Source organism: Lygodium microphyllum, chromosome 1 (genome assembly GCF_053477565.2).
Source record: "Lygodium microphyllum isolate KBCC chromosome 1, Lygodium_microphyllum_v1.1.10, whole genome shotgun sequence".
Lineage (NCBI taxonomy): Eukaryota > Viridiplantae > Streptophyta > Polypodiopsida > Schizaeales > Lygodiaceae > Lygodium > Lygodium microphyllum.
In genome coordinates, this window is record NC_141135.1 from 143,985,141 (window position 1) to 144,006,197 (window position 21,057).

At 44.4% G+C, this 21,057-nt stretch overlaps 1 protein-coding gene across 1 annotated transcript in view; it reads left to right on the forward strand.

Annotated features, from left to right (window-relative positions):
- Nucleotides 1–20,291, forward strand: part of LOC148041769 (choline/ethanolaminephosphotransferase 1-like) — a 33,482-nt gene extending 13,191 nt beyond the window's left edge. The window contains exons 4-19 of the mRNA XM_087696684.1: nt 12,949–12,999; nt 13,344–13,421; nt 13,690–13,765; nt 13,869–13,891; nt 14,037–14,137; nt 14,574–14,668; nt 14,800–14,868; nt 17,010–17,079; nt 17,193–17,256; nt 17,539–17,579; nt 17,771–17,855; nt 17,997–18,059; nt 18,174–18,232; nt 19,122–19,174; nt 19,259–19,331; nt 19,474–20,291. Of these exons, the coding sequence (XP_087552810.1) occupies nt 12,949–12,999; nt 13,344–13,421; nt 13,690–13,765; nt 13,869–13,891; nt 14,037–14,137; nt 14,574–14,668; nt 14,800–14,868; nt 17,010–17,079; nt 17,193–17,256; nt 17,539–17,579; nt 17,771–17,855; nt 17,997–18,059; nt 18,174–18,232; nt 19,122–19,174; nt 19,259–19,331; nt 19,474–19,495 (1,023 nt within the window). The 3' untranslated portion in view covers nt 19,496–20,291. The remainder of the gene's footprint in view (nt 1–12,948; nt 13,000–13,343; nt 13,422–13,689; nt 13,766–13,868; nt 13,892–14,036; nt 14,138–14,573; nt 14,669–14,799; nt 14,869–17,009; nt 17,080–17,192; nt 17,257–17,538; nt 17,580–17,770; nt 17,856–17,996; nt 18,060–18,173; nt 18,233–19,121; nt 19,175–19,258; nt 19,332–19,473) is intronic.
- The last annotated feature ends 766 nt before the right edge of the window (nt 20,292–21,057 follow it).

The following is a 21,057-nucleotide window of genomic DNA, read 5'->3' on the forward strand; positions in this document are numbered from 1 at the left end:
CCTTTTTTACATGGCCGGCCATTAGCCTAGGCCCGTTTCTCATTTCCCACCGTTCTAGTCTATCCTATTCCCAACTAATGCATACAACTTACACAGGAGTGAGCGTGGCGCTCTCTTACAAGGATTCAGGAGCGTTTTCACACTTAATGGTGCGCTTTTTACTCTTTTACTTTCCTTGGGCGACTCTAAGACTAACTGAGGGTTGTGCCCGTGCTTTTAATTTTTCCAGGGTCTGGTTACCGGCTAAGACGCCTTTTTCTTCTTTTTGTCCTGCGCCTTTTGCTATTTCCTTTTTTCAATTTCTTGCTCCTCTGTGCTGCGGTAAACATCCGACCATTCCACCATCCCTTGATTCTCTTCCCCCCTACCACCTCCCCTGTCGAGCACCCCCCCTGATCGGCACCCGGCTTAGGTGATCCCCCCTAGACGCACCCCTCCTTCTCCCACAAGAGGTGATGAGCCACACACGCCTACATCCTCCTTGCACCAGTAGTTTTCCCCCTCCCACACAGCCACTAGCTCATCTGCCCTTGCTACTCGTCACACTTTCCCAAGACAGGTACAAGTGTTGCCACAGGAGTTCTTCCGTAGTAGCCCATGGTCCTACTTGAGAGTTGCGGAGCGCAAAGAGTTTCCACTACCTCTAGAGGTGGGGATCTTTGTGGTTTGTAAGTCAAGGAGGGGCAAGGCCCATCTACTAGCACCATTGGATGGACCAAACTACACTTTTTTCCTTCAGTTCTCTCACTCAAGGGATTGGACGACGACACAAATAGAGGAGGAGTTGAAGAGTCAAGTGCCCCCAGTGGATGGGAGAAGAAGGACTAGCATTGTTTGCATAGCAGTGGCTTGGCTACATGATGACATTAAGTGGTGAGTTGGTGTCGAGGTCCCACACTTGAGCATTATCTTTTAAACCCCTCCACAGTGGAGAGCTTCGAGGGATATGATCGAGTGGCCCTTGGCAGAGGCAGCCGGTTTCTACCAGTGTACACAGTCACGACTCTCAGCATGGTTGATAGATGCATTGATAGTACCACTTGGAACATCTATCATCCCTATGGTCCGGCCGAGAGCCACCATGGGGGATTGGAGTTCGCTGTCCAGACCTATAGCAAAGCGTACTTGCATGTCCCATAGTTTTTCCTCCTCATCAGCAGCCTTCACATTGAACAAATGCCTATTCAATCAGTCACAGGTTTTCCCATGAGCTTACACATTGCATCTTGGAATGTAAATAGTCTCCACTACAGTGGGACACGTGGTTCCAAGAAGTTGATTGTTTGGCAAGAGCTGCAGCCTGTCCTTGCCAGACGGATCGACATCTTACTTCAATAGTGTTGTGCTAAGAAATGCACTTAGCCACTTAAACACCCCCAAAACATGCTTATTTTAGGCTTATTTTAGCCAAAACCCTAAAATAGGGAGCGGATCGAGAAAGTTAAGTGGGAGAGGATCTAGAACCCTAATTTTCTATAAATTGGCAGTTGGCGCCCTCCACTCTTTTACAATCTTGTTTTTGCAGCTTTCAAGTGTTACCAGCTTGCTGCCCACACCCCAGTCATGGAGGACATCTCAGCCCTTGCTGTCCATCATTGTTCTGTACAGTCTGGCGCCTGTTTCTAGCCCTCCACACATTGATTGCTGCTGTTTATGCTTGGCGATTGACTGCTGTTCATCTGCATTGCTGTCGTACACCCTGCCACGGCAGCAAACTGCTGCGTTTGCAGGCTCCAGTTGCCGCCCTAATAGTTTTCTCTCTCCTGTCTGCAGTCGCTGCAGTCTTTCTCTCTCCTGTAGGCTGTCCTGCTTGCGTTTTCAGTCTTTCTCTCTCCTGCAGGCTCCGTTTTTAGTCTTTCTCTCTCTCTCTCTCTCTTGTAGGCTGTCTTGCTTGGGTTTTCAGTTTTTCTCTCTCCTACAGGCTCCGTTTTTGGTCTTTCTCTGTCTTGCAGGCTGTCTTGCCTACGTTTTTAGTCTTTCTCTCTCGTGCAGACTCTGTTTTTAGTCTTTCTCTCTCCTCATTGTTGTCTACATCAGATCCTGCTTCTCACTGTTGCGTTTGCTGGTGTTCGACATCCGGAGGTTGCCTTGCTGCGATTCGGGTTCCGTTCGGAGTACGACACACTCTCTAGCTCATTACCCCTGCCTTGATCCTAGAGATACAGGAGTTCGAGATTCAGTATTCATTCATTGCATAGTGTATTTGCTGCATGAGCATCGTAGTATTAGTGGTCATATCATTTCATTTATTCACTGTGTTCATTGTCTCTGAGTTACTCTAACCATAACTCTAATTGTGTTCTTTTTATCAGTTTGTGCTTTGTCGTACGGTTTTTGTTTATGTTTTTATCGTACGCTATACGGCTCGAGATAGAACCTGTCGTATTAATATTGACCATGAGCTTCAACTTTTCAAAATCACTGACCGGGATGACTTGAAAGTCAAGTTGGCTGAGTATCGGTGTCTCCTCGCTGAATTCTCCACTACAGGAACTCCCAAGTCCTCTGACGATTAGGTCACATTGTTCCTAAATAAACTCCCTAAGAAATAGTTCAATTTTGTGGAAGGAATAGTTTCAAAGCTTACCATGCCTATATTCTATGAATCTGAGTGTCAGCTGTTGCGTTACGTAGGATTGTTCGATCAGTTTCATATGAATTGCTCTTCAGAGGGGCTCTTTTTTCTCATTCTTAGAAACGGCAACAAGGGAAGGGCAAACCAAACCAAACCTCCACTCAAAATCAAAATCAAACTCAAAAGCTAAATTAATCTGGGGATTCTCAAGGAAACTCCCAATCACAACTCAAACTTGGGTGGTTGAATGTACCTAAAAAGAATAGGTATAGTTAACATTGTCAAAAGGTTGGCCATTTTGGCGACGAGTGTCGATCAAAGGCACAAGGCACAACACCAAAACCTAAGTCTCAAACCTTTGTCCCTTAGTCGGGCAACCCCCAGCAGGGGAGGCAGGGTGATGGCAAGGGGCAGTTTAAAGGTTAGACTCACACTGCCACCGCACAGTCATCTCAATCGACAACGTTCTTAACTCCAGAGGGCTTGTCTGACTGGTCTGCACAAGCCCATATTGTCTCCATAGAGACATCAGATGCGAGTCTCCTCCACATCTGTGAGTTGCCTCCCGATGAGGTTACTGCAAAGGTCTACTCATCATAGCCGAGCACTTCAGCTCCAGTTTGGATTGTTGACAGTGGAGCTACATATCACATGACTCTTATAGAGAACATTTTTCGTACCGGAGCTCTTGCAGTCGGGCAGGTCCGTGTAGAAAACAACTCCTCGATCAAGATTCAGGCTCAAGGTTGCGTCAGTTTTGCCGCTGACAAGGGTTCAGATCTGGCTTCGTTGGACAATGTATATCATGTCCCTCAGCTTGGGGTGAACTTGTTATCTATTCAGCAGCTTTGCTGTTTGGGGTGAGTAGTTTTCTTTACAACGATCACAGTCAAGTTCCTTGACTCTTTGACTGGTTTAGTGATTGCTTGTGGTGAGGCACAGCCTAATGGCCTATACCACATGACACACTTTTTGACCAAGCCAACCGCCGAAGGCTCCGTGTTCCATAGCTTCTAGGCCTTAGTCACATCTCGGGAGCCTATGCAAAATAAGCGTCTTTGGCATTTTCGCTTAGAGCATCTTGCTTATGACTCACTTTATGAGTTGTCACGCCATGAGCTAGTTGAGGGCCTTCCACGCCTGAAGCTAGCTCGAGATGTCTGTAAAGCCTGTCAGCTCGAGAAGCAGCACTGTATCCCATTTCCTCAGCAGTTCACACATAGAGCTGAGGAGCCTCTTAGATTGATTCACGTTGATCTTTGTGGGCTGACATCCATTGCTGCTTTGAACGGCGCGTTGTACTTTTTTTTGATAGTGGATGATCATTCACGATACATGTGGATGTACTTTCTCAAGCATAAGTCAGATGCTTTTACATATTTTTTTGCTTGGGTGATGCTGGTTAATAACCAGACTCATCGTCGTGTTGGGTGCATGAGGAGTATAGCGGTGGTGAGTTTATCTTCCACGAGTTTTCTGAGTTTCTACAGAAGCATGGCATTTCTCGCTAGCTCACCTCTACCAACTCCCCCTCTCAGAATGGAGTCGTAGAGCGTAGGAACCACATAATCATGGAAATGACACGCTCTATGCTGTTTGCAGTAGAGCTTTCTGAGCGGCTTTGGGTCAAGGCTGTTAACACGTTAGTGTACATTCTCAATCGGTGCCTGATTGCGACTCTTCCTCAGAAAACCTCGTATGAGGCATTTTTTGGCTCTCGACTTGTTATTTTCCATTTCAGAGTCTTCGGGTGTCGTGCGTACACACACACGTCTGATGACAAGATAGGAAAGCTTACTCCCTGAGCTGATATTCTTATTTTTGTGGGATATTTCTCTAAAGCGAAAGCCTATCGTTCTGTTGTAGGAAAACTTCTTTGGTTAATTCACACTAGGCCAGATTTAGCTTACTCAGTTAGCATACTTAGTCAGTATTTCACAGCACCTAGGATGTCACATTGGATTGCATGTATTTGTGTGTTGCGTTATTTGCGGTGTACTTTTTCTTATGGCTTGACATATGGTTTTGGTTTATGTTTGTAGGGTACACTGATTCTGATTGGCAGGAGATCATGACACCTGGCATTTCCATGGCGGCTACCTCTTTACCTTGGGCACGGCTCCCATTTCTTGGTCCAGCTGTAAGTAAGAGACCGTGGCAGCTTCCATAGCCAAGGCTGAGTACTGGGCTCCCTTCGATGACACCACTGAGGCTGTCTATTTGAGGAGTTTACTGGCGGCGCTTTATTTTCCATGTGACTCCCCCACAGTTGTCTACTGCGACAACTAGAGTGTCATTGCCCTTGCGGGCAATCCGATCATCACCCCACGGACACGGCATGTGGAAGTCCACTTTCACTTTTCTAGAGAGCAGGTTGAGCTAGACACTATTCGCCTAGAGTTTGTACCTTCATCAGACACTTTTGCAGATATGTTAACGAAAGCGGTCAACGACTGGTTTTTCAGTACCTACTACCCAGGATCTGCTTGGGTACACCCTCCCCTACTTCTTCAGCTTGACGGGGAGAGAGTGCTTCTCTCTTGCTTTTCCTTCGAGTTTGAGAGGGGGCGGCTCCTACTCTTGATTGTGACAGTGATGATGCTTACAGTTTTTTAGACATTACATTTACTTATTTTTTTGTATTGTACTATGGACATTTATAACTTCATCCGCACTATCAGGATGACCTGATTGTAAAAGGGCACTTGGATAAGTCAACACTTCCCCCCTGTGAGGGCACTGTCTTAGTGGCACCGTTGCATAGCATATTGCATGAGCATGACATCTTGCATCTCCCTTTGCATTACCCTATGCATTGACATTCTGTTTATGTCAACATGTATCTGTGTGCATTTATCCCTTTTTGGTCTTTTGGAGTGGTTGACTCTAGGATCCACCATATTTGTAGCATAACACATGGCAGTTCTTCTAAAGGCAGTTTTCCTACCCTTGCTTGCTTGCTTTGCTTGTCTTGCTAAGCATACCTTTTTTTTTGCCTCTTACATATTCAACGCATGATTGACACATACACTTACTTTTATCATCCTTAGGCACTTGAGGGATTGGCTTGCTAGTTTTGTGAATAACTTGGGTTTAAAACTCTCTTTATCTTTTTCCATCTGTCACTTAATCGGCTGCTGTCCCTATATTACTTATATATTTTCAAAATACTTAGAAAAAAAAAAAACAAGTCCATTGTCGATTCCATCCGTCTTTGTAGGCCTTAGTAGGCCCTTGGGCAGTCGAAGAGCACCCTTGGTCCGACGCCCTGACCTCTCTGGGGTGATTACTTAGGCTCCCTTGGTAAGATATCCATCGCCTCTGTAGTCTTGGTAGGCTATTGGGCAGCCGACGTGCACCTTTTGTCCGATGCCTTGGTTGCTTTGGGGTGGACGCCTTGGGGTAAATCAAAATTTTTGGTTGGCCTACTTTTCTCGCCCTATTTTGAGCTTGAGAGAGGGTATTGTGCTAAGAAATGCACTTAGGCACTTAAACAATCCCAAAACATGCTTATTTTAGGCTTATTTTAGCCAAAACCCTAAAACGAGGAGCGGATCGAGAAAGTTAAGTGGGAGAGCATCTATAACCCTAAATTTCTATAAATTGACAGCCAGCCCTTCACTCTTTTATAATCTCGTTTTTGCAGGTTTCAGGTGTTACCAGCTTGCTGTCCACACCCCGGTCACGGAGGACATCTCAATCCTTGCTGTCCATCACTGTTCCCTATAGTCTGGCGCTTGTTTCTAGCCCTCGACATGTTGATTGCTGCTGTTTCTACCTGGCGACTGACTACTATTCATTTGCACTATTGTCGTACAGCCTGCTACGCCAGCAAATTGCTGCGTTTGCAGACTCTAGCTGTCGCCTTGACAGTTTTCTCTCTCATGTCTGCAGTCGTTGCAGTCTTTCTCTCTCCTGCAGGCTGTCCTGCTTGCGTTTTCAGTTTTTCTCTCTCTTGCATGCTCCGTTTTTAGTCTTTCTCTCTACTACTGTTTGCATCAGATCCAACTTCTCATTGCTGCGTTTGCTGGTGTTCGACATTCGGAGGCTGCCTTGCTGCAATTCGGTATCCGTTTGGAGTATGATACACTCTCCAGCTCATTATCCCTGCCCTGATCCTAGAGATACAGGAGTTCGAGGTTCAGTATTTATTCACTGTATAGTGTGTTTGCTGCATGAGCATCATATTATTAGTAGTCATATCATTTCATTTATTCACTGTGTTCATTGTCTTTGAGTTACTCTAACCCTAATCCTAACTGTGTTCTTTTTATCAGTCTGTGCTTTGTCATACGGTTTTTGTTTATGTTTCTGTGCTAGAGTATTTTTCTTTACATTTAGGAGCACAAGCTCACTTCCACCTAGGCCTAGCGGGTAGCGAAGGTACTTCTGGGCAGCTTGCATACTTATTGGGAGTACGCCATAGGTGTCCACGGAAGGAGTGGAGACGTATGCATCTCTTTTGGCTTGAGTCTCACCGCTTGTGTATGAGACCATGGGACGATAGTGGTAGGGAGGGTTCTATGGATCAGATTGGCTATTGGGAACTTGTGCCTTGGAGTCCTCAATGTCTATGTCTCTACAGAGGTTAGGGCACATAGCAGGTTCTAGGTGGAGATCGCGGATGGATTCCTAGAGGTGGACTCTTGGATCTTTGGAGGAGACTTCAACAACTTGGAGGCTTTGGAGGACCAACAGGGCAAAGGGAGAAACTACTAGGACATGGCTAGGAAGGATTAAGAGGCATGGGAGGTCTTTCTACTGGCAATGGGAGCACACAATGCTTGGAGAGACCATGCCTTCCACAGGAGGGAGAGGTCGCTAGACTTCTCTTGGGGATACAAGCGGCTAGGTGGAGTCCTACTAGAGCGGTTGGACAGGTTTTATGTGGGAGAGCGGGGAGGCTCTCGTGGAGGCTAGATTGGGCAGTTGGTGAGCACCACGTTGTTCGATCATTGCCCAGTTCTCCCAACACTTGATCCCCCAGCATCTGCCTTGGATACATGATCATGTTGGATCCTTGACTCGATCTATAGGAGGGAGGAGGTGATGAGACAAATAAAGCAGATTTGGATCAGGGAGTGGGGCAAGAGGAGCCGGATCGCAAAGGAGGTTGCAGAGGTCCTGGCCAAGTCAAGGAGTGTCTGTCAAGAGGCAGCCATACAAGCTAGACAAAAGAGCTGGGAGGAGAAGAGAGCACTCTAGTGGGACCTTGCAGCCACGTAAAGATTATTACAGGAGGCACTAGGGGATCCCACCCTCCACGCACAGGACGTGCGTGCGCATAACCATTGTTGGCCTAGAGGATAGACGCTCGGAGTTTTCTTTCCGCACCTGAGCAGCTTTCTGGGCGCGGAAAGAGAACACGATGTGCAGGGAGTTTTTCTAGGTGCACCAGCCTCGCACCTTAGGAGAGCAAATACGCAGCCTTGGAGATCAGTATGGGAGGACTCATTCTAGCCCAGATGAGGTGATGGAGATTGCCATGGACTATTACAGACGCCTTTTCGAGCAGGAGACAACCTCAACTAGGGGACAGTGATGTAGATAGCAGGTTTGGGATCACATCTCCCTCATCACAACGGAGATGAGACGCTCCCTCCTAGCCCCCTTCACAGAGAATGAACCAGAGGAGGCTTTTCATACACAGGATGGGTAGAAATGCTCGGGAGAGAATGGCCTCTCTAAGGCCTTCTTCACTACCTATTGGGAAGTGGTGGATCCCCTACTGATGGCCTTTTAGAAGATTTTCACTTCAATACAGAGGCAGGGAGTCTTTTAGCAAGCTTATCAGTCTTCTTCCCAAAGGGGGAGACCGGTTGGAGCTTTCCCAGTGAAAATCTTTTGATGGCCTTTCAGGAGATTTTCACTTCAGGACAGATGCAAGGAGTTTTTCAGCAGGCCTCATCTGTTTTTTTCCCAAAGGGGGAGATTGGTTGGAGCTTTCCCAGTGGAGACTGATCACCTTATTTTCAGTGGCCTATAAGGCATTGGCAAAGATGATTGGTAGGCGAGTATGCCCCGTGCTTCTAGACATCATCCATGATACACAGACAGGCTTTGTCCAGGATAGGAGCATCCTAGACAATATATTCACCTTCTTTGAGGCGACAGAGTAGGCTCAGCATAGTGGGCATAGATTGGCCGTACTACTCTTGGATTTTGAGAAAGCTTATGACAGGGTGGATTGGGATTTTCTGGAGGGCACCATGGTGAGGTTGGGTTTCCCCCAAGCTTGGATTCGCGGGGTCTTCGCTCTTTACAAATCAGCCACTAGCAGGGTTCTCATAGGTGGTAGGCGAGGGGAGATCGTTTCGGCTGGAGAGATCGTTTCGGCAGGGCTATCTCCTGGCCCCGTACGTGTTCCTACTCCTTGCAGAGGCGATGCCTCAATTCCTTAGGTCACGTGTGCGGATTACGTCATCTTCGACTTCTAGTGAGAGAGAAGACTGAGTTGTTAGACTCAGAGTATGTAGATGATACAACACTCTACATAGAGGACAATGAGTTGATGCTGGAGAGAGTGAGGCTGACTCTTGAGGTGTTCTGTTCTGCAGCGGGAGTAAAAATCAATTGGCAAAAGTTGGTTGGTTTCCTCTCAGACTCGGACTCTAGCACGGAGTGGAACGTCTACTTGGGATTTAGATGGATGAGCAGAGGGCAAACTGTCCAGTACCTAGGGTTCCAGGTGGGACTACACATCACTCCCGCCCAGCAGTTTCTTCCAGTCCTTGATTCTATTCAGAGGAAGCTAACCTACTGGAGCACAACTCTCCTCTCACTAGCTGGCCAAGCCTTGGTGGTTAACCAGGTCCTCCTAGCGACGGCCTAGTACATCGCCTCGTGTTGGTGCTTCTCCTTATCTTACGCAGTGTAGCTTCATTGCCTAGTGCGGAACTTCCTTTGGTCTGGGTTAGATGGCTCTAGGGATTCCAAGGCCAAGGTGGTGTGGGCGACCATCATACGACATTGGTCAGAGGGAGGCCTTGGGATCATACTACATAGACCCAAAGTATTGGAGTATGGCGCTCTTTGGCAAGCTAGTTGTCCGCGGCCTCATACCAGGCAGGCAGACCTAGAAGGTCCTATTGTAGGAGGGTCATCAAGATTGTAGACCGAGGCTTGGTGGTGAGTGGAGGCCATTCCTGAGATGGATCTTTACGTCAACCGAGATTACCCCCCTAGATCACCTTTTCTGCGCAGCTTGGTCCGCGTGTGGTAGGGCCTCTGTAAGGCCCTAATCCAGAGCCCCCTAGGCTGCCAGGAGGAGATAGACTGGATCTAGAACCCCTAGGTTAGAGATCGGGAAGGGGCACAGACTGGCGAGCGCTCCCACATCCAGTGGGCTGGTTGGGAGGTTGGCCTAGTTCGTACCATTAGGGCATGGTAGGAGGTGTGCAGGATGGTGAACAAGGAGGTGCTGCAAGGAGTATTAGACTGCCAGAGAGGAGTGGAGTTGAGGAGAAGGGAGATAGACGTAGCAATATCTTAGGAGTGGCTTGCTCCCCTAATACGAGAGCCGATAGAGCCCGGGGAGGCATGGACTGCTAGGTTTTCACCAGCAGGCATCCCCCTATAGGTGGCAGGTAGAGTGGGCGGCGCTCCACCTGGGACCTTCTTCACCGAACAAGAGGGGGGGCGTTTGGCTCGACAGAGGGCTATAGGGTGAGGGGAAAGCTGTCCTGTCATGGAAGAGGATCTGGGTGATTGGCCTTTAGGGGAAGACATGGCAGTTGGACCCTTTTGTCTTCTGGCAGGAGCTTAGGGAGTGGCGCCTCTGGATTTGGGAGGGCAGGCCACTTGATGAGCTGGGGTGGGATTCGGGAGAGTGGCTATGGCCGGCCACTGCAGTTGCCAAGAAGCCACCAAGTTTCTTGGAGTACACTGCCAGGATTAGTAGACATGTATTGATGCAGGAGGATATGGATTGGGCACCGTCACGTAGCAGGCACTGGGCGGAGCACAGCATCACAGAACCTTTTCGACTGGACCTTTTGGCGTCGCCTATGGGATAGCTGGAGGCCGAGGAGGGTATCGTATTTTTTATGGTTGGTGGCACATGGAGCCTTGGCGGTGGGAAGCTGGCTTGCCCAGATGCAGAATGAGGGAGGTTGTAAGCGCTGCACACAGTAGCCTTTGGAAACCCCAAAGCACTGCCTTTGGTCGTGTGAGGTGGCGCAGCTCGTGTGGAGAGGAGCACGCCGCATCCTTCGTCGTATAGCACCCAACCTTGGATGTATCTCATGGGGAGTTTTCTGCTGGCAGGTGGTCAGCGAAGGCCGTTACCTTTTGTATGAGGATGCAGGACACGATATTCATTATTGAGGCAGGGTTGTGCACAGTGGTCGGTTTGGAGGCTTTACCCATCCGCCAGGTACTGGAGCCCACAACAGACGGCTCAGAGGTATGGGAGATCATAGGGAGTCTTATTGATTGGCATATCTGGAAGGCGTGGTGTTAGGAGGCTTTCAGCGGAGAGAGACTTTGAGTAGATGCAACCTTAGTAGAGCTTTGGACCTCTATCATCCACTCCCTCTGCGGCTGATGGGATTAGGTGCAGGGCGAGTCCAGGGCTCATAAGGAGCTCTGATGTCATTTCATGCGCACTTGGGGCGGCCAGAACCTGTTTTTTGTGATGCAAGCAGGCAGATGGCGATACACCCCCCCCCCCCCTCCATGGCTTCTTGCCCCCATCCCCCCAGACCGCCGCCTTGAGATGCTTGAATACGTGATGTATTTGTGACTTTCATCAGCTTCAGCTAGTCTGTTGAGCATGAGCACTCCGTTGTAATCAGTTTTTTTGAGTAATATAATCAGCCACATTTTACTTGCAAAAAAAAGAAGAAATGAGAGCTTCAACATGTAAACCACATTGCTGATCATTTGTGTTATGTGAATTGGCCCATAATACCTTGTGCTGAGTCTAGTGAATAAGGGCTCTTTTCCCTTCATCTTCTTAAGCCTTGCCTTTTCAAAATGCAAGAGGATCTGATCGCCCTCAACAAACACTACATATTTTTTGGTGATGCATTGTCGCTGTCTTATGCCTTTCTTGTGACTTTTAAAGAGCTCGCTTTACTCTCTTGTACACTTCATCCGTTCGTTCAACATACTTATCTAACGTCTCTTTTCATGTCTCTGTTGTAGACTTGCATGTGGTTTTAGGTATGCTACACCTGTGGCAATCGGGTGCAGCCACTATTGTGTCCAATTGGCCATCTTTGGGACTGACTTGGGGTTTCAAACTTTCAAGGCTCTGCTCTTGGTTCTCTTTTGCTCCTTTCTAGGCGTTCGCCAATGAAATCTGCGTATGTAGTTCGAGAGAGCTGTGATTAGCCAGATGTAATCAGCATTGCACTCCTTTCTAGGCCTTCATTAATGAAATCTGTGTATTGTTTTGAGAGAGCTTGGATTAGCTGGATGCAATCAGCATTGCACGTGGTTCTTCTGCTATATCCGTTATCAGCTATCAGCTGCTTAAGATGGGATGTTATAGCCATGTTCATTGTCTTGCATACATGGACTTCTGAGTGCTATGCTGAATTGCATTAGATTCTGCTTGATCTCACCTTCATGAGATCAACAGTGGTCGGGAGAGGCTAGAAAGATTATTGGATGCTGCAGCAGTCTGCTGATTTTGTTTCATGGATATGTGAGTGGTTTTTGCCTGGCATACATGGGCTTTTGAGTCCTGTGCTTATTGATCATCACCACCTTAATATTGCACCTTATTTGACTTGATTGCTTAAGTGTTGATGGGAGAGGCTACAAGGATAATTGGACATGTTGTTGGAAATTAAGAAGGATCTTTGGATCATGGAGCAGCCTGCTAGACTTTCTTTCATGGATATGGGAGTGCAGGTCCCCTTTTTTCACAGATCAGTATAGCCAGATTACATGGCTGTTTCCGTATGGCTTCCCATCCCTCTTGATGCTTGAGAGACTCTGTCCATGGGGTGACTAGCCAGGGGTGTTAATATGTTGCTCTACTGTATAATTTCAACTTTCTTGCATGCCTTACAATTTGTAATCTATGCTCACCTTATGTAATAGAAAGATAATTTTTCTGAAAGAAAAGAGTTGGGTTATTTCTTTGTGGGTTTTGTTAAATCCTCTCTGCCCTCTCCTCTTTTTCTTTACCTTCTTGTACTTCATTATGGATGGGATGCATTCTTTAGTATGATGGCAAAACATAGCTAACCTTCTTTTTGGAACTTTGTTGGTTTTGTGCATGCGGTTTGCTTTTGGCGCATCAGCCCAAATATGGTAATGAAAAGCTATGATTTGTAACACTTGAATTTTACTATTATCCTGACTTTGTTCTCAAGTTCGAAATTTGTACTTCAATAGCTTATGTACCTTACTGGTTGCAGATCACCTTGACAGGGTTTCTGTTTGTGGTCGCATCAGCTCTTCTAAGCTATGTAAGCTCAAATCTCAAAAACATATGCTTCAACTTTGGAAATGGTGTTTTCCCTTTTCCCTTTTGTGTACTCGCTGAGTCTGGAGCTTTATTTTGGCCTCTTGTTGTACGATGCACGCTTTTTGTACTGTGATGGGCCTTAATACAGCCTATTTTACATCAGGAACATGAGTAACTCTGCTTTGTTCATTATTTGTACATGGCATGATCTATACCAGAAGCAACTTTGGTTTGACTTATAATTTTTGGTGGAGTGGTTTTCATAGATTGAGCCAGCAAGTATTGTGTGGGCAGTGTTAAGAGCTCTTTGAGCTTTTCCTATAATAAAGCTATTTTATTTTGCAGATTTACTCTCCTGGTTTTACTTCTGCTTCTCCAAAATGGGTTCATTTTTTGCATGGTCTTCTATTATTTCTGTATCAGGTTTGTGCTCTTTTCAGAATATTTTGAAGATTCTAAAGGTCCAGTATCCTGAAGGAAGTTAGTAAGTGGTTAATCTTGAATTATTATTTGGCTGCTTGTGTTTAAATATTTTGGATTTTGGCAAATTGTACGGTTCTCAGCACAGCATCAATTGGGCTAAGATTTTAAGGCCTACTTTAATTGCTTCTTGCAAGTGCAAGTGCAATTTTATTTAGAGGGTTTCAAGATGGAGGTCAATACTAAAACTTCTGGTTTTTATGATCTTCAGACATTTGATGCGGTTGATGGCAAGCAAGCACGGCGTACGAACTCCTCTAGTCCTCTGGGAGAACTGTTTGATCATGGTAAAGCTTTAACTGATTACAGAGAAATATTACTTGCTTGCACCATGTTTTAACTGCTGTCTTGTTTACCTCGTTGATTATCTATTCTACCTTTTGGTTACAGGTTGTGATGCCCTCACATGTGCGGTAAGTTTTAACTCATGAACCCTTTCAAAATTTAGGTTAGACATAGAGATTCCAATCTATTCTTTTGGAATGTTGCCATGTTGTGCTTTAATATCAGATTCCAAGCAGGTAGTAGTTGTGACAATTTATTTCCTGCATTTTGCAGTTTGAGACCATGGCTTTTGGGAATTCAGTCATGAGCGGTAGACACACGTTTTGGTTTTGGGTGATAGCAACAATCCCATTTTATGGGGCAACTTGGGAGCAGTATGCTCTTAACTTTCACATATTTCTTAACTTGTAACTTCCATGTTTTGTATTGTGCACGATTTTGTCCATTTAGTTGGCTTCTGTTTATTCAGATGGTTTCCTAAACTAGCTTACAGTAAATGTGTTTTAGCTCTTGAGAAGTCCACACTTTACAAAAGCTTACTTTTACAAAGGAGATATGTATCCAGCAAGATATTCTTGCAATATGCTTCTCCCAAGCATGGGCTGTGGAAAACACATTAGGAATGTACTAGGATTCCAGCTATGTTATTCAGGCGTTAAGTTGAATTTTTTTATATAGAAGGTTTGATAGGCAGATTAAAGCTGTGGTCAGTTATTCACCCAGCAACCTTTTCCCTTTGAAGTTGGTTGGTTAGTTTTCTTGGTGGTGTAGTGAGGATTCATCTGAAATTTCAGCGGATTTGTGTTGCAGCTTTTTCACAAATACATTGATCCTCCCTGAGATCAATGGTCCCACTGAAGGCCTGATGCTGATATACCTTGTTCACTTCTATACATCCATCGTTGGTAATTATGATCTCCTTTCTGTACTCTTGGATTTAATTTTATCATGCCCATCATGTCCTGTTGTAGATATTTGATGAATCCTTGTTTGAGATTTCTAGTGTCCTTCAAACTGTCAGCTGTTATTGATGCAGGACCAACATGGTGGTCTCAGAGACTGGGCGATGCATTTCCATTATTTTCAGGGTTCCCAGTTGTATCAGGTGACGTTAACATGTGTAGGCAATACATTTCCCAAACTGCAAAGGTCTAGAAATTCTTGGAGATTATAATTAGGATTTTGAAACGGATAATTCTGTCTTCAATCACCTCGAGCATCACAGTTTTTCCCCTACTTAAGTGATGTTTTTAGTCACTGACTTGTATAGAAGTTTGAGGGACGAGGCGAAACTCATTTTCTAGACTCTTCTTTCTCCAGGAAAAGAAAAATCTAGTGAGACTTCATTGACACCTCACTGGTAATTATCATGGAGGTAAATACATGCAGTTCACAATCCCAACACGCGTAAGGAATGAGGCAGATAGACCAACTTATCTGCCCAATGGATAAGATAACCATTCGCTTGTTCTATGATGTCAAATCATATGGGGTATCCCTGAGTGGAAAAAGGTGCTAAAAAATCCTAACTATGTAAGGTGGCCTCTGAATCATGTGCAATCTCTCATATCTGCCTCTTAAGCATGCGAATGAGGTCTGTCCATATACAGGTGATGGTGTCTGTAGAGATGTGCTCTTCATATATCACTGCATTATATCTTGCTTTCAAGATGTACCGAGCAATGATGCTCGGATGAGCAATATATTTGGAATGCATATATGCATAATGCATGATGCAAGCGAGTTACACAAATTTGGAACACTACAATAACCGAGTTTGAAGTTTCAATAATGTCAAATAGGAAGATAACTCTTTACATCAAAGTAAACGTAAACATACACATCATAAATTTGCTGAAATCCTAAAAGTTACATCTGCTGCACTTTGCATGTGCATGGTGCCATTAGAATATGACAATTTGAAAATACAAAATTAAGAGTCAAGACTCATGAGTCAACATTTTAAGTTCTGACTTTGAGATCCAATCTTTTTTAGCTTTCTACAACTCAAAAGTTAAAAAAAAAAGGTCAAGTGGATTCTCAAAATACAAAGCAGTCCAAAGCTAACACAAATCGTCAAACTTTTTATTTTACTTTTTATAAAGGTGAAACTGCCAGACTTTCTCTACCGGGGTGAAACATTTCACCCATGAAACGCATGCTCAGTGACTCTGGTCTCCTTTGATATGCTGACAATCTCAAACCCTCTTACATGCAACAAAGCTGGAACCTAATCCTGCTTGTCTAACCCGCCTCCCTAACCTGACCATGCATTGAAAGAAAGGAGCATGTGGAGCCCTGTCCTAGAAGAGGTCTCTCCAAATTCATTCTCCTGGTTCATCCTGTCTTTGCAAGGATCTTTGATATGCCAAAAACCTCAACCACAAATAGGATTTGGGTTGATGTACATTTTTCGATCACATGAGGTACTAGTAAACTACCTTGATCCTTTGTCCAGTCTAAGGAACCGGATTTAGAAATACATTTGCACAGGATGGAATTAATCAGTATTCCGTTCTAAATACTACAGCCAGCAGTCTCTAACGAGTCAACCTCCTCTGTTGTAGGTCCATTCCCCTCAACAACAAAGTAGAAGGATCTTTGACTTTTGGTGGCTATCAATTGTGGCAAAGCATCCCCTCTAGAGAAAAGACCTAGCCAAGTGTGTGAAGGAGGCAAGTCCGTCCTCCCCTCATCTAAAATTCCTTCATGAATAGACCGCATCACCAGTTGACCACCTGAATTCCTATAATCTCTGCTGAATAGTTGAAGTGGGGTCTTTGAAGGTGAACCTCCCAATCTCCGATGGAATTTCCCTAAAGAAAGGCAGGATTTGTGCCCCAGTGCATCCAGTCTTTGACCTGATTCTCGAAGAGAAGGGACAACCTCATTCTGTCTTTTAGTAGTCTCAAAAGGGCTCTTGTAAACAAGTCTGAGGAAGTAACTCCAGGGTACCTCTAAGTTTGTCAAAATTGCTCGAAGTGTCTGAGCATGAAGGATGTAGCCTGCTGAAGAAGGTTGCTAATTTAGTTGCCATTAATTGTCAGGGTATGATTGTGTTTGAAGGGACTTTCTTACTGTTCCATGTTTGTTTTCATGGCTTTTCTAGGGGGTACTATTTTGTGCGAAGGTGTGATATAGATTGTAGCCAGGGTATTGAGGCAGTAATTTCGATTGCTTTAATAGGTTCCAGCTCCATGTCTTGATCCAGATTCTCTCTGTTTCCTTGCCTTGTGTTGTCCGTAGATCTGGTGATGTATGATGCTGTCATAGTAGCAATGATGATCCTGGCGGTCACACCAACTGTGGCATACAAGTGAGTGATGTTGTGTGGTCATTTTCTCTTAATGTGCTGTGCTTATTTGCTTGACTTAGTACTGCCATTTGGGTGGCAAGCTAACGTCAGTTATATTTTTGTTTTGATGACAGTGTCTACAATGTTCACAAAGTTGTTAAAAGCAGAAATGGAAGCATGCTTATGGCACTGGCCATGGTATCATGGTTATATTTGTTTTGAAATGTTGCTGTTGTCTCTCCAAGTGTGCACTGCTATTTCGTGTTACTATCTGTGACAACCAGTCTCTGCTTCTGTGGTGTAGTTGTTGGAAGTCTACTTTGTGTATGCCGCCTCTGACAACTTAATCTAATGATATTGATCTATTGTAGCAGTATTGTCACGAGAGGCAAATCAGTACTGAATGCTGTCATGTTAAAAGTCTTAACTTTGCTTGCGTGGGTTAAATAAACTGATCTAAAATTTCTGATTATGTTTCAGCTCTTTCCTTTCCTCTTCTTGATTGGTGGAGTGGTCACTTGGTATGCTGTTTCTCCAACTTTCTTCTATGAAGATGTAAAAGTGCATAACTTTTTTCTAATAAGATGTAAAAGTGTGTAACTAAAAATATTATAAACTCTTGAAGGGTTCAACAAGGGTTCATTGTATATCTATGTGCAATAGGCTCCATGTGTAATTTTAAACCACTCCACACTGTTGTCTTCTGTTTCAGGAGCTTACTTTCGCCATCTGACATTCTGACAACACAACCTCATTTGCTGATGGTTGGCACTGGTTTTGCTTTTGGCTTCCTTGTTGTAAGGTTTTCAATCCTTTCTTTAGTGATGTCAAGCTCCTTGTGATTTTCTGGACTGGCAGTTTTTCATCTGTGTTTACTGCTTGCAAAGATACTACTGCCCTGTTTTGAGGCTGATGTTTCTGTTTTTCATTGGAATAAGGGGAGGATGATTTTAGCACACTTGTGTGATGAGCCAAAAGGTTTGAAGACTGGCATGTACATGGTGGGTACTAAGAACTAGTTCGAGTGGCTTGTTCATTTGTGCTGATGAATGATCTGCTGTCTAAGGTCTGAAGAGTGCTTTGGCAGCAACTAACTGTGCCAATGTTTGCTGCAGGCATTGTTGTTCCTTCCAATTGCCATTGCCAATGCTCTGTCTGCCAGCCTTTTAGGCGGGTAAGTGGTCTGTCTACAGCTGCCCCCATTTTTCTGTGTTCCTTTCTTGTGAGCTTGATATTTTGTGAATGCCACATGACAATAGGGAAATGTTCCACACACTGATGTGTGCCCTTGTGTGACAGTATTCTGTGAGATTTTCATGGCATACTGTTAGAGTAGGGGCAAGGGTGGCCATGGCTATCAAAATCAGAAAGCTGGGCCTTACTTGAAAGATTGTTTGGACGCTTACAACAACAGTATTGTGTGAGATTTTCATGACATACTGTTAGTTAGCCTAGGGGCAAGGGTGGCCATGGCTATCAAAATCAGAAAGCTGGGCCTTACTTGAAAGATTGTTTGGACACTTACATGATCACATATAGAAATTTAAGACCTTTAATGGAGAGTGGCTATAGAAAAGGCCACTAGACCTTGTACAGGCTCCTAGTGGTCTGAACTTAGTGGTTGCAGTCATAAAAGTGCAAGGATTATTATTACCCTTGCAACCATTTGAAGCAAAGTGGTGACCATTTCAAGGGAACCCTATATCCATGATGTTGTTTGGGTTGAACTTTCCTTGAAAATTTTTATGCTTATGCTGCTAGTTTAGAGCTTTTCTCTCTTTAGGATGTGAAGTTGATTGTTAGTCTCATCTTTGTTCCAATGGAAGGACAGTGTTCAAAAGCTGTGTGCATCAACTCCTATCATTGATTGGAGGACCATTGTCTCGTTACTGTGGTCTTTAGATCTGCTTATTTGCAGAAAAGTAGTATTTACTAGAACAGGCTGCTTTTGAGTTTTTGCATCTGGTTCTCTTTCTTGCCTAGGAGCTGGTGAATTAGTGAACTGCTTGAAGCTGCTTTGGTTTTTGCCTCGAAGATCTCCTCATTAAACATTTCTCTTGCAGATCACCCTTGATTGATGAACAGTGGATTCTTTTCGTTTATTGTGCCTTCACAAGTAATGCTCATCAAAACATGAGATACTGCTTGATTTGCTTACTGCAGAGAAGTCTTGTACTCACAATATTATTTGCTCGTGCAGCATCATTGTACATGCACTTTGCCTTAAGTATTATACATGAGATTACAAACGCTCTTGGTATCCATTGCTTCAGGTAAATTTTTTGTTCCAGTTTTTTCGCGGACACTGCTCTTTTTACTGAGCCAAACCAGGAGCTGTGTGTTTCTCATAGCCTGTAAAACTTGCATCAGCAAGTAAAAGAAAACAACATGATTGAAATGATATTTGATGTGCAGGATTGGTAGGAAAGAGGCATGATGAGCTGCAGCATAGGAATGTTTCAGTCAGCCAGAATTGATTGAGAATGAACAACACTTTTTTATCAGTCGAGTTGGCTTTGTGCTGTCAAATGGATTTTGTGAAAACTCTTAATCTTCTGGACACAGGAAAGTGAGACTGGCAATCATTTTTTCAACCACCAGGTGGAGATGAGCCAGAGTTTCTTCTGGCTTTATTTATATCCTGTCATTTTTACGCCCACAAAGTGGGGATGATTCTTGTTCTATCCTCCGAGGGGTATTCAAAATGTCTTACCATGTACAGCAAAAATCTATGCATTTATTTGTGATTCTCAAAAATTGAAGTACATCCTAATTCCATATTTGCTGAACATGTATGATGAGGACAATTATGTATTATGTAAGTGTAAATTCAGTGGGAAGCTTGAATGTATATCCAGCCTGTCAACAGACTCACTTCCCAAGAAGATGCAATCCACTAGCTAGCCCATGGTTGAACACTTCTACGTCAACAATAAAATCACTTTCCAAGATGGTACACAACTCTCTAGGCTACAATCACTTTATAAGAAATACTTTCACTAGCTTATGGCCCCCGTACCGTATTCCTCATGCTTGCCAAAGCTTGTTGAGGTTGGAGGCATCACCAATATGAAGGATCAATAAAAGAAAGCCAAAATAATCAGTTGTCTGCCGCAGGTGTGAAAAATCTGTACACATGAAAACTTCATCCAAATGTTCAGGTGTTTTTGGGCTTGCCCCGAGAGGCCTTAGCATGTGGCCTAGGAAGTGGCTAAGGTGTCTTTGTGGAGATATATATATATATATATGATGAGGAAGTAACGAAACGTGTATATCTTCGACCATGTTTAAACCATTCATCTAGAGTAAATCTTATGCACGACATCCTTTGTTGCGAGTATTAAGCATCTCACTCTCTTCTCTCGCTCTCGCACGCGTGCCGGCGGCGTGTGTCGTGCATATCAAATGTGGTTTTTGAAAAGTCCCATGCCGAAGTGCTTGTGTGCTTGGTGGAGGTAGAGGGAACGTCGGCAATAGAGGTGGGTTTAGCTAACAAGAAGATGGGAGGACGAGGTCATGAGAACCGCAAACGAATGTAAATACTTATTAATAAAGATGTCTTCTGCACTTTTAATTGATATTATGCACGGGATAGCTGGTATTTACAAAAAACTTGCCTTCCACTTAAAATATTGAGCACCCCATCCAATTAAAGCCTTGCTTGCAGCCGCATGTATTTACTTGAATCATTAATGTTTTCTTGCACACCCCTCTCTCTCTCTCACATAGAATTGTGGGATATGCCTAGCGGCATTTTGGGATTGTTCCTACCACGTAAAAATCATTCCTCCTCTCTCTCTCTCTCTCTCGCTCGCTTAACATTTGTAGGAACGTGAGCCTTTGTACATCCTATGCTTTATTATAATTGTACACAAAGACTACATTTGGAATCATTTAAGGATTTTGCTTTGCTTCACCTTTTTCTTCAACTCCAAGATGAAGTTTTGCACGAACAAAGAGCTAGTAATGGTTTTCATTTCTTTACTAAATTTGGTAGTT